General features: G+C 41.9%; 1 protein-coding gene across 1 annotated transcript in view; it reads left to right on the top strand.

Moving 5' to 3' along the window:
- The window catches only part of LOC122804723 (dipeptidyl peptidase 4-like), a 1,230,541-nt gene that overhangs the window by 782,050 nt on the left and 434,355 nt on the right, over nt 1-14,136 (top strand). The window contains exon 16 of the mRNA XM_044074775.1: nt 7,093-7,217. Within this exon, the coding sequence (XP_043930710.1) occupies nt 7,093-7,217 (125 nt within the window). The remainder of the gene's footprint in view (nt 1-7,092; nt 7,218-14,136) is intronic.

The raw sequence follows: 14,136 nt of genomic DNA, 5'->3' as shown, positions 1-14,136 counted from the left end.
CTCACCCCTCTGCCAAAGGAAAAAGCAGCTTATGTGAGTGTAACCCCTGCTGGTCTTCTCCAATGTGTAGTGTTACCATTTGGCTAACAAGGAGCCCATACTAAGAGACTGATGAGGTCTTCATTTAGTCTTTCGGTTTGTATTGGATGAAAGACCTTAACAAAGCTATTTTGCTCTGTCTGTGTGGATACTTTTCTTTATTTATTTTTTAGCATGTTTGAGTTTGCTTATTTGTTTGTTTGTTGGGGGGGCTGAACTTTTCAGTGAAGAACAGCTTCCCAGCACATATTTTCTTATTTATGACCAATAGACTGATGGTTAAAATACTAGAGCCTGACTGCCTTTGAGCTGCACCATACCTGGATGACAGTCATTCATTAAAAGGAGTAGGAGTCCAACCTACCTGAAATGCAAGCTGCATTATTCATAAGGCAGGCATGCTTAACTGTAAATATGTCTAGAAGTAAACTGTGTATAGTAAAAAAAAATCACATCCCAGGGTACCATACAGGAAAGGGGCGTAAGACCACAAGTAGAAAAGATAGAGACCATAAAAAACTGGCCTGTGCCCTGTACTAAGAGACAGATAAAAAATTTCCTTGGACTAGCCTGTGCCTACTTTTATGAATTTTGCTAGTCCTTTCACATGCTTCATGAGAGGGGAAAGCTACTGCTAAGGTTCTGTGGTGTCTTGAGGAAGATAACACACCTAATGATTACGGAAGGATCATGTATTCTGAATCTGTGCTAATAACTCTTGAGTTTATTGAAGATTTACCTTACATACCTTATATAGAAACACAACAGATGGTGCAGTGGTGCAAGGGTTTGCGTTGTTGTCTTGCAGTAAGAGGTTCTCCAGTTTGATTCTCAGCTGGGGTGTTTTCTGTGCAGAGTCTGCATGTCCCCCCTGCATTTGTGTGGGTTTCTGCTGGATGCTCTGATCTCTTCCCATGTAGCAAAGACATGTGCCTAGAGTGTTTCTCCTCAGGCCTCTGCTGAAAATTGGCCCATTCCAAGTCAGACTTTTTTGGTAAGGAAATGTTAAATAAAATAAAACATCAGAATGAGATTTGGCAGGCAGTGCTATCCTAACAGTTTCAAGATGATTAGGATCCTGTCTGCTATAGCAGCAGGAAGCCAAGTAATGCAGAAAAGGAATTATTTGCTAATGAAAGAGAGTATCTCCTAATAAGTGGATCTTCTAATGCATTGAAATATTATTTGTTAGGTACACACTTCACTTTGGTAACAGATCATGCCCCTTTGCAATGATTATGTAGGCAAAATGATGTCAATAAAAAGTTCTGACAGTGGACACTATCCCTCTAACGCTTTCAGTTTAGTCTGGCCAATATGCCCGCCCTAGTCAATTACCCTTTGTTATGATTCCAAAACCCTTGGTTTTATGCTGAGGGGTGGATGTAACATTTTAGCTCTTGAAAAGGGCAATGTGTTTTACTGCATGGGAAAATTCTTAGGACTAGCTAGCTAGAAAACACTATATACTAGTTAGATAGTTAAATAGTTAACTAGGTTTTAATTTTCAGTTAATGTTGAATAAGATGAGGGTTCCTGAAAACAGCAACATAGGAAGTTAGTTTCACGTTCATCAGTAGGAACCTGTGGATTATACCTATCAATACCTTTTTATTTGATCTGAAAGTGGGGCCAGAGAGAGGCCTGCAGCCTTGTACTTTATGTTAAAAGACAGCCTGTTTCCTGACAGACAGTATGAACTGAATTCTGTTATTTAGACTCAACTAAGGTACTCTTTTATTTTTATTTTGAATTTCCATAGGGAAGTGAGATGATATCTTGGTTCGTAATTTATTTAATAAACCTTGTGTTTTATGAATGTTGTGCTACCAGTCTTCCTGACCTTACAATAACACACACACACACACACACACACACACACACACACGCACACACACACACACACACACACACACACACACACACACACACACACACACACACACACACACACACACACACACAGAATTTAGTGGACACAATCAACCACTATGTTTTAGGTGGTAACAGGACAATTAAAGGGAACCCCCAGAGAAAACTCATGTAGACATGGGAACAGTGATTTGAGGTTAAGACTGAACCCCTGAGCTTGGAGCTGCAAAGCACAGAACATACCACCGATCATCATCATCATCATCATCATCAACAACCCCCTTTTTCCTATTTTCTACATGGTCAACATGTTGTGTCAGCTTTCACTCTCTCTCTCTCTCTCTCTCTTCAGTGCCTCTCTCCTGCCTTCTTGGACACTCATGCCTGACTGTCGCAGGTCTTTTCTCACACAATGCATCCACCTCTTTGCTCGACACCCTTGTTTCTGTTTACCTTCTTCCTGTCTGTCCCAAAGATTCTTCACTAGATTGTCTTCTGTTTTTCTCCACATGTGCCCAAACCACCGTAATCTGTTCTCTTTGATGTTTTATGCAATTGGAGCAACTTTGGCTTCTGCTCTTATGTCATCATTTCTTCATCTGTCCCACAGTGTGCATCCTATCACCTTTCTCAGGCACTTCATCTCCATCACCTCTAGCTTCCTCAGCTGCTCTCCCTTTACTGCCCAGATTTCTGTACCATACAGTAGTACTGGTCTTATCTGTTTTGTACACCTTAGTTTTCAGCTTCTTTGTCATTCTTTTGTCTTATACTGCACCAAACACTCTCTGCAAGTTGGCTGCAGCACCCCTTAATCTAGCTGTAACCTCCTCATTCAGACTTCCCTTCTCCTCAACCACCCCTCCCAGATTCTTAAAGCTGTTAACATGTTCCAGTATTTTCTCTATCTCAATTCTCAGCTTCTTCAGAACTCTGCCATTTACTGCCATTACAACTATCTTATATATACTCAGTTTCATCCCATGTACCGTCAGTTTCGTATTCCATTCCACTATCCTTTGCTTAAGTTCTTCCTCAGAGTCTGCCTGTAATGCCTTATCATCTGCATACAGAAGCTTTGTGGATCTTTCACTTCCAACCTGTTTGCTAATGTAATCCATCACCAGTATGAACAGCAGTGGGCTCAGAGCTGATCCCTGTTGCACACCCATTCCGACTGGGAATCCCTCTGTGAGACTGAACTGTTTGTACTTGAGTCACTGAGTCCTTGTACATAGCTTGCACTAATTCTACCAATGTTTCTGGGACTTCAAACCACTGCAGGACTGCCTAAATCAGCTTTCTTGGAACCTTGTCATATGCTTTCTCCAAGTCTAGGAATGCCCAGTTGGACTCCTTCATCGTCTCTAGCTTCTTCTCAATTATATGTCTCACTGCAAACACTGGGACAAATGTGCTGCATCCTGATCCGAATCCAAACTGCTCATCTCTTGTCTTACTTTGTACTATTCTGCATATTCATTTATCAATCACCCTCTGCAGAACCATCATGCAATGTGATAAGAGTATTACACCTCTGTAAGGCCCATAGCTGTGAATGTTCCCTATGTTCTTGAATGCTGGCATTAGTATGCTTATCCTCCAGTCACTTAGGATACACCTTTCTCTCCAGACTGCAACAAGTACCCTCAGGAGCCATTTCTCTCCATCTCGCCCAACATCTTTATCATATCTGCTGTTACCTTATCTGAGCCTGCTGCTTTCCGTGACTTCATTTTCCTTAGTGCTGTTCTTACTTCTTCTATGGTGGTCTTCTTCTCTACTTTTATTGTAAGTTGTGTCTGGGACATTGCAGGTTCTATGGGGTTTTTCTTCATTCAGAAGCTACTGGAAGTACTCCTTCCATCTGCCTTTGATGCCCTGTGGACCAGTGAGCAGGTTGTTGCTGGCATCCCTTATGAAGGGTGTCTGACTATCCTATTTATCTTTCTGTCTTTGGCTTGCAACCTGATATAGTTTCTTTGTGCCCTCTATTTATTTACTTTCCAGAAACTGGTAGAGTGATTCTGATGCCTTATTCTTTGCTATTGCAACTCCTGTCTTAGCTTCTTTTTCAGTCAACTAGTATTCCTTCCTAGCTTGGTCCACCATTTCTGTCTCCCACTTTTTCCTACTCACCTTCTTTCTTTTGATGACTTCTGCATTCCACCATAGCTTTCCTTATGTACCTTATTTCCATACCTGACTTGGCCAGATACCTGTTCTGCAGTTCTCACATACGCCATTTTGAGGTGCTGCCATTCTTCATCAGCTCCACCTATTTCCTTTTTTTCTTGAGGTGCTAGAGTCCTGAGTAATTCCTTGAACTGTTGTGATTTTTATCCAGTCAACTTTCAGGTATTAAGCCTGGTCTTTGTTGACCTTTGAGCCTTCTCTGACCACTGCTTGCAGCTGATTATGGCAACCAGTGGTTTATGCTGTGGGCCAACTGTTTCACTGGGGATGACTTTGCAATCGCTGATTCTATCCCAGTGCTCATTCCTTACTAGGCGGAAGTTTACCTGAGTTGCATGTTGGCCATTCCTGTATGTGATCTTGTGACTGTCTTTCTGAACCATGCAGGCTACGATCAAGCCATTTGCCAGACAGAAGTCTTGAATGGCCTCTCCTTCTTTATTCCTGTTGCCCCCCCCCCCCCCCGTTGCAGTCCTCATATCCTGTTCTGTCTTTTCCAATATGTGAATTCAGGTCACCCATTATTAACACCAATTCCTGTTGTCCTGCTTTATCTAGTAGGTCCAGCATCTGCTGTGGGGCTGAGATGATGAAAACTATCCTGTCATAAGTTGGAGTCTGATTGCCATGAGTCTGTCACTAATTCTGAGGACATTTACCACTGTCTTCTGAAGCCTCACCATAATTTCCACACCATTTCTGGCCTGTCCTCCCAAAGAGTAATAGATTCTGAATCCCAGGCTAAGTGGCTTTGCTGCACTGCCCTTCCATCTTGTCTCTTGGATACATAGGATGTCCAGCCTCCCCTTATCGTCATGTCATCTACTTCCAAGCTGCGTCCTTTCAGTAAACCTGCACAGAGTGTAGCAATTCTTAGTTCATTGTTGTCATGCTGATTGGTTTTACATCCAGCTTTCACTCGTCAGAGCTCTCCCAGGTAACCCAATGTAGGCAACTGGAAAATGGCCAGCCAGTAGCTTATGACCCAGGGCTGCTGTGCTTTATGGCAGGCACACAATGGCCAATGAAGCTATTGGCCTTCAAGAAGCTTGAGTACCTAAATCCTATGCTGGTATTTTCTACTTCACATATACATATCATGATTGTTAATGCCTGACATCATCTGATTATAAAAGGAGGTTTATTTCATAACCATAATCTTGGAAGTAGTTGGTAAGGGCTGCTGCGCTTCATGGCAGGAACACACTGGCCAATAGGGGCACATACAGCCCTCCCACCATTAACATGGGTCCCTGGTGTAGGTCTAAGTAGGCCGGGTCCTCAACCTATTTATCACTGGCAAATACCCATAACCAATTGATGACATTAGTCAACATATCCAAATCCCCTAGAGTGATAATTTACACTGTTGGGTGGCTAGCCCAGCTTTGGCATGCAGTCTGTAGTCATTGTTCTCCTATCATGACAGTACTGCACACCACAGCATATGCCCAAAGCAGTTGGTTTATACAACTCTTACCCATAAGGCATCATGTAGAGTCTGTGCTGATGCCCACAGCTCCATTCTTTTGTGAGTATGAAATGGAAACACTCATCATGTTTTTCCAAGCACTGATCATTGCTAAATGTTCTAGGATCTTTAAGGTTTCATTGTCAGCCTTATGACGGTACAGGCCTTTGAGAAGCTTGACTACCTAAATCCTACATTACTTTCTACTTCACATATACATTTCATGATTGTTAATGCCTGACATCTTCTGATTATAAAGGGAGGTTTATTTCATAACCATAATCTTGAAAGTGGTTGGTAATATATTTGTCATTTTTTTTCTGTTGCTGACATTGATTTTTATAATTAGCTTCCCTTCAGCTCACTTCAGCAGTGTGTTCCTGGAAGAGACTTTTAAAAAGAAATATATCAGATATTGATCTATAAACCATTCAGAGGCCACATGATGTTAACGTACAAGAACCAGAGTATAATGACAGGTCCAGAAGCCGTCCTGAATGGTCCACATTTTCCAGTCCTGTGATTTTTCTAGTAAGGAGTCATTGTGCCATTTTAGTTTCTTTTACGTGGTTTATTGAAGTCCTACAAAGTGTAGCATTGCACTCAACACTGCATCGAATTAGTGAGTAATAAAATAGTTTAACACCCTTCTTGGAGGAAGTAGGCATTCTCTTCAGAATTACATGGGCTGCAGAATACCATTTTCTGACTTTAGTAAATGCACACTGGTCAAAACGTAAATTGTTATTTACTATTTTCTGTTGTGTAATGATGGTATATTTTAATTTGAGTATTTGTGACACCATGTGCAAAAGAAAAGGGGTTGAAGATGGATGGAATAGTTAGGCTGATGGTTTTAAAATTGTTTGGATATGATGAGCACCCCCCCACACACACACACACACATACATTTGTAAACTGGCACCACTACAGCCTGTCACTATAGAATAAAAGCATGTCCGCAAGCTAACATTTATTTTAACTTGATCGATAAGAGTTTATCAAGTTTCCTTGATTCAGTACAGAAAACAACTTATTCCAACACCAGTTCCTTGAAAATAAAATGTGTGACTTGCATGCATAATGCTTGATCCTTCTGAGAATAACATCTTTTAGAATAAAAAAGATATGTCCATCTGCAAATGTGAGTAAACTGTAAAAATAAATCAGTGAGGGATGACATTTTGTGACCAATAAGGACCAATAAGGAAGAAAAAATTAAGCGTCTGACCTTTCCTGATTGCAGGAAAAGATGTTTTCCTGTATAGTATTTCTGTTTAAAGCTAAAACTTTCTTAATTATGTCATGGAAACTATCTTACTTAACATGATGTTTGCAGTATGGAATACGTGAAGCTGTGTGGTTTACCTACTGCAGCCCCACTTTAGTAGTATACTTTACATTCAGGCATAGGAGATTTATTTAATAACTAGTATGTTAATGCAAACTTAGTTGTATGTCCATCTACACTGTAATCTTTCGGGCTGAAACTTTATTTTTGCTCCCTAATTTAGGCTTAACCTTCAGAAAACACCACCAGAGAAAACATGCATTAGCTGCACTTTGCAAAAGGAGAGGTGCCAGTATTACTCTGCTTATTTCAGCAAAAAAGGAAAATACTATCGTCTGGATTGTTTGGGTAAGTACCGTGCATGAAATGTACATGTGATGTCATTACAATAAGTATGATTACATCACCGCTATTCGTAATTGCATCACTATCACTCTTTAGGCCAAACTACCTGGCAGTTGGGATAATTGAAATTACTTCTTTAGCAACATTTTGGGCAACCCACTCCAACTTCAGAGAAGCTTCAGCATGTTACTGTTATTTAAAGTCACATGACTAATCCTGCTGTGCTTCTTTTGTTTTGTAAAGGTAACCAGCAATGTTTCTTAGCCTTTATAAATGTGCAGCTTGTGTGACTGAGTCATTATTCCTCCTCACATTAAGCTTTGCTTGAAGAAAGAGCTTCCAACCTCCCAGAAGAGATACAGCGCCTGTTCTCGGAGTTCTTTTCACCAAGCTAAAATCTGAATCTTTTTTTCAGAATATTACTTATATAACTGATCTTTTCTGTAAAATAAATAAATAAATAAAATGTCCTGTTAATGAGGAAGCAGTAACCACCATACATCATTCCAAGTAGCCGTTCACTTCCTCATTCTTTAAGGTATTCAGAAGGCTTACAACAAGATGCTGATGAAATGCAGCTAAGGGGATCTTTCCAGAATGCACTTTTCAATGGAATGTCCCCTAATTTTTAAGTTCCTACTAAAAAAACACCCAAGCTTTTATAGTTTGCTTTATTCACCGTCATATTATCTACTTCACTTAATAAGGATTAGACTGGAGTGGACCTGAAAAAAAAACTAATATTATGGCTTCAATCATTTTAAGGCTACCTTTTCTGAGTTATCCATTCATCCATGTTGTATTGCAACTGCTGTCTCAAGATGAATCTGGTGCATGACTCTGCTACATTTAGTATGATCACATAATGACATAACTCTGACAAGCTAGTTGTATTGCAACACTGTCATACAACTGGTAGTGTTGTTGCCTCACAGCAAGAGGTTCATGGTTTGATTCTCAGCTGGGGTGCCTGTTGAGTGTAGTCAGCATGTCCTCCCTGTGTTCATGTGGGTTTTCTCCTGGTGATCCAGTTTCCTCCCACATTCCAAAGACATGCAGTAGGTCAACTGGATGCTGTGAATTGCATATGCATGTGTGTGTGTGTGTGTGTGTGTGTGTGTGTGTGTGTGTGTGTGTGTGTGTGTGTGTGAAAGCAGTTGTACATGTATGGATGAACTGCCTTTGGTGTTTGGCTCTACTGTGGTCATTGACATTAGCAAAAGAAAAAATACTGAGTAACATATAACCTCTGTCATAAGAAAACACTGCTGTCATTACTTTCTTGGTAAAAGAACTGACATCTTCCTTAAGCTGCCTACCAGTGCCATCCAAGTAATCGATAGCTCAACTTTCATTAAGCTATTTACATTATACAGATCCTGGCAGTTCATCACTTTCTGCTGTAGTACAAACTTGGTCCATGCAAAGAAAGACTGGTGTACCCTTTGGCCTGAGTGATGATCAGAAATGAAGAGGTCTATTCTAACTTTTACAAAATGTGAATTTCTTCTTTGTGACAAAACTTGTGTGCTTTTCCAAACTGCAGACGAACACTTCACCTACAACGTTGTTGGATACATATTATCTAGGGTAGCAGTATCTGCCAGACAAGACTGTTATTCTTTACTAATAGCATGTTTTCAGACATTTAGTAATAATGTTCATATGAGTAAAAGGCCTTTTGGAGTTGGATCATAGGTTATTAGGTATATACTAGGCCTACAGTCTGCACAGCCATTTAGATCACAGCCAGCATAAGCCAATATGCTAGAAAAGTTTGAGTTGTCCTAACTATGGAGAGACATAGTACACATCCTAGGGACGGGTTTTCAAATAGCCATCCAGTTGTTGAGGCTGAATTTAAAGGTGTTGCTTTCTTTGAAATACCCAGCCAGTAAGGAGGGGCTATATTGGGTTAGATATCTGTCATACCAGTCGGTCTTATTTATGTGTTAATGGAAGTTAGGGGCTTTGGTGCAAGTCAGTGGGTTAGTACTAGACTAACTGCTCTTGAGGGCCATTTTAAGCCTAGCCAGTTACCCTATGTAAGATTCAAACCCTGCACCTTGGGTCTGTAAGGTAAACACGTTAACCATTATATCAACCTCCCATCTCCCACAACGTGTTTGTCATTCCACTAGTCCTATCTAGCTGAAGGAGATAAAGGAGAAGAGGGTCCCTTATGGTATGGAGCACTAATCACAGATCACAACAAACGACTCTGTATGAGATGTCATATAGCGGGGGGGGGCTATTAATCTATCAGGGTCCCTTATGGTATGGAGCACTAATCACAGATCACAACAAAGGATTCTGTATGAGATGTCATATAGTGGGGGGGGGGCTATTAATCTATCAGGGTCCCTTATAGTATGGAGCACTAATCACAGATCACAACAAAGGATTCTGTATGAGATGTCATATAGCAGGGGGGGGGGCTATTAATCTATCAGGGTCCCTTATAGTATGGAGCACTAATCACAGATCACAACAAAGGATTCTGTATGAGATGTCATATAGCGGGGGGGGGGGCTTTAATCTATCAGGGTCCCTTATGGTATGGAGCACTAATCACAGATCACAACAAAGGACTCTGTATGAGATGTCATATAGCAGGGGGGGGGCTATTAATCTATCGGGGTCCCTTATGGTATGGAGCACTAATCACAGATCACAGCAAAGGACTCTGTATGAGATGTCATATAGCAGGGGGGGGGGGCTATTAATCTATCAGGGTCCCTTATGGTATGGAGCATTAATCACAGATCACAACAAAGGATTCTGTATGAGATGTCATATAGTAGGGGGGGGGGCTATTAATCTATCGGGGTCCCTTATGGTATGGAGCACTAATCACAGATCACAACAAAGGATTCTGTATGAGATGTCATATAGCAGGGGGGGGGGCTATTAATCTATCAGGGTCCCTTATGGTATGGAGCACTAATCACAGATCACAACAAAGGATTCTGTATGAGATGTCATATAGCGGGGGGGGGGGCTATTAATCTATCGGGGTCCCTTATGGTATGGAGCACTAATCACAGATCACAGCAAAGGATTCTGTATGAGATGTCATATAGTGGGGGGGGGGGCTATTAATCTATCAGGGTAGCTTAGAGAGTTTAGTCCACTAATTTTTTTGGTCAAGAATCTTTTGTTCTTTCAAGATGGACAAGATATCTGGAGAAGTATGTGCTGAAGTATTGTATTCAGTGTCAGATCTGGTGAGGGACATATAGAGAGGAATTATGGTTTTGTTATTCCTAGTGGAGATGCCTTTGAAAATTAACTGTGTTAGGTAGAATGATTTCCTGACTATGACTAAAACATGGTGGATAAAGGGAGGTTATTTTCAATGAAGGTATCCATGCATTTGATGACTGTCGCTTTTAAGAAGGTTGTCCTCAATATGGAAAACCCTTGCTTCCCAAATAAAGCTGCACTGTGTTTGTTAGGTGTTAAACTTAAGTCTGTCATCAGTCCACAATGTCTGCTCAAGCTCTTGTTAGGATATGTGAGTATCCACTGTGCAGTCCACAATTAACACACATAGTCAGCCATAGTCCTTTGGCTTCTGCCTTGATATCAGAAAAGTGGATGTCAAAGAGGAGGTATCCAAGGACAGAGTCCTGACAGCATACTTTTAATGTAGATATATCTCCAGACCGAATTGCGTGAGTCTTGTCAGTGAGTCGGGTATCTATCATGTAGATGGCATAGGGGTTAATGCTGAGATGGGTGATCATGCCAGTAATACCTACATGAGATAGATTGCATTAAATGCTTTAGCCAAGTCCATATAGACAGATATGGAAGAGATGCTCCATGTCCTTGATTTCCTTAACCCTTATGAAGAAGTCGATTAGGTTTAGTAGACAACATCTGCCCATAACAAAGCTAAATTGGTTAAGCACAAAGGACAGAAAGTATCCTATGTCATTTTTGATAGGTTTATCTATGATAAGCTCCATGACTTTGTAAATGATACTAGTGAAACCTATGGGTCTTTTGTTACCTGGATCTATATGACCAACCTTATGCAGTACTGCCTCCTGTGGTGGTTCTCCAGACTTCTAGTAAGTAATCGATGGAAATACTTAGGCTGAAAAGGTTAACAAAGGGCTGAGCTTGTCATTTACTGCAGAGCAGCCAGATATGTTGTTTAGACCAATGGAACCAATATTCTTTGTCCACATTAGTACAGGTAGGACTTTATCGAGAGAGGCTTTGGGGAAGTAAATCATGCTTTTTTGAACTGTACTGTACTGTACTGACTTAAATTGATTGTATTAACATGTATGGTCATGAAATGTACTCAAGATGGAGGGTTGTTTGAAATGATCTACAAAAAATTATATCCATTTTCAAAACCACTTCCTGTGTTGTTGTTTACAGTGGAAGCAATTTGAGCACTGTAGACCAGAATTCCCTATCCTCTGTATCAACATCCAGCTCATGTGATGTAATCCCAAGGCATTCTCAGGTGAGCAAAAGGATGTTATCCATACAGCATGCCTACAGCCTACCCTGTAACCATGCTCAGTACACCTCTGGTGGGAGGCCCCCAGGTGACCTCAGCATCATAAAGATCCCAAACCATCTCAGCTAACTCCTCTCAACCTGGATGAGACAGGGATGTACTTTACAGTTCTTGCCGCTTGCTAAGCTCTTCATTCCGTCTTGGACAATAAACTCATTTATGGTCTGCAGTAATCTTATTCCAGCAAATTGTGGATCTCTGGACAAAGCTGATAACCATTTGTAAGAATGTGGGGCATATACTGGCAATTATATAGAGAGCTTCGCCTTGTGGCTCAGTCCTCACTTAAACCACCACACTCTCATATGATTAATGCTTACAGTAATGCCAGGACTGTACCCATACCATGATCATTGTTCACATCTCTTCTGTCTATGAACAAGACCTGATGACGCTTCTCCCCCTCTTCCAGGAGTAGCTACTCCCTCTCACCTGCAGGGAGCAATCAACTCTTTTCCAAGAAAGGACCATATTTCATAATCTAGAGATGTTGGTTTTCATCCCATTCAAATCACAATGACCACCGGAGGAGTCCACTGCATGCCACAGGTCCCAGTCGTGGAAGGCTAAGAGTACAGCTAGCTTGTGGCAAACAGAGATAAAATGAAGACCCTGGCTCAAGCATCCAGGGTTTGAGTAGGAAGCCAGACACTGGAGGACATTGTGAGAGGAGGGAGATTATTGATGAGGCATTACCTGCATGCATGCCTGGGGTGCATACTCCATGCAAGAAACCTGATGTTCATCATGCATACAGCTGCAGTCATAACAGATGGGTTCTCCTGCCGTCAGGCGGGTCCTCGGTCGGCCGAATTCCAAAGTCTAGGTCCGGCGTCGGTTGTAGTAGCTTCTTCCCTGACGTCAGAGCACCAGGGGTATAAAAGAACCAGTCAACGCCATTTTCTTCAGTCTTTCTTGACGCGCAGTGCCCGAAGCAGAAGCAGTTCGCAAGTGCCGGTCGGCCAGCTCCTGAAATTACGAAAATTTTGCAACCAAAGTCTTCTTTAAAGCTAAGTACCCCGTTGGGGAAACTTTTCTTGCCTCAGACCGATGTCAGACAAAGTTAATAATTGTATTTCTTGTGGGAAGCAAATACCGCATAAGGATTTTCATTCCCTCTGCATTCCTTGCTTAGGCCCAGACCACGACATCTCGGTCTGTCATTTTTGTGCTACATTCAACAAATGCACCATTAAGCGTCAGGCGGAGTTCACCCAGCATTATTTTGGTAAAAAATGTAACTATATTATGTCTTCAGATATTCCGACTCCAGTTTTGTCTAAAAAATGCAAAGATAAGGACCGACACACGTGGTCCGCGGCCTCCACAGACACCACGCCTAAGCCTACTACAGGTGGTCCGGTTCTCAGCGAGGCGCCTACGCAGCCCCTGCCTCCCGACGACACTTCATTGGCAGTGTCTTCAGTGCCCGAGGTCACAGGCTCCTCGGCCCACACTCCGACTACAGATACCGAAGCCACTCTTGGTGGTGAATCTCAATATGTAGACAGGTCTGCCTCCTCTCAAGGTGTCTTCAGACCTTCCTCTTCTTTTTCTATCAAGGCTTTCACTAAGTCTAAAGCAGCCATGCATTCTAAGAGACAAGCTCCACAGGGCCCTTCCCCAGGCCCCATGCCTAAAAAACAGATGCTTAAAATGGCTGAGGATTTGATTATTCTTATCAGGGGATCTCAACCTCCCCCCGGACAAAAGGTCCAGAGTGGAGGAAGAATCCCCCTCCTCTGACCAGGCCTCCATTATTTCAGAACACTCTGATGAACAGGAACATTCTTACTCCCCTTTTGAAGATTCTGATGCTGAGGAGTCCATTCCCTCTGTCTCCCCCCCCAGAGGATTACTCATTTGGGGAAACCTTGCATACATTAAGGGAACACTTCCACTGGGAAGGGCAAGAGTACTCAGATTCCAAGAAAAGGCTTAGGGACTTTCTCTTGCTACCTCAGCACAGGCCGCTAGCTATACCTCCTGTCTTAGACATCCTAGATGATGTGTACTCGGAGGCCTGCCTTAACCTGGATTCTTTACCTCCAGCACCAGTCAAGCCTGACAGGTATTACTGGGTTCCTGACTCACACCAATTTTTATACAAAAGTCATGCAGCTGACCCAGAAACTATCTCACAGGGCCCCAAGGGAATTAAGGCCTCCACTGCAAAAAAAACATTACCTTCCGAGAGGGACTCCAGATCCTTAGAAAGGTGGGGAAAAAAGGTATACACCTCGGCCACCTTAACCATGAGGGCATTAAACTGCCAGTTCCATATGCTAAAGTACCAACAGTTTCTGTTATCACAGTTGAGAAGCAAAATGTCACAACCTGAACAACCAGACTTGAAGGAGTTGCAGGATTTGATACATA

Source organism: Protopterus annectens, chromosome 6.part0 (assembly GCF_019279795.1).
Source record: "Protopterus annectens isolate FY-2018-M chromosome 6.part0, PAN1.0, whole genome shotgun sequence".
NCBI classification, from domain to species: domain Eukaryota; kingdom Metazoa; phylum Chordata; order Ceratodontiformes; family Protopteridae; genus Protopterus; species Protopterus annectens.
This window is presented reverse-complemented; position numbering and strand designations above follow the sequence as displayed.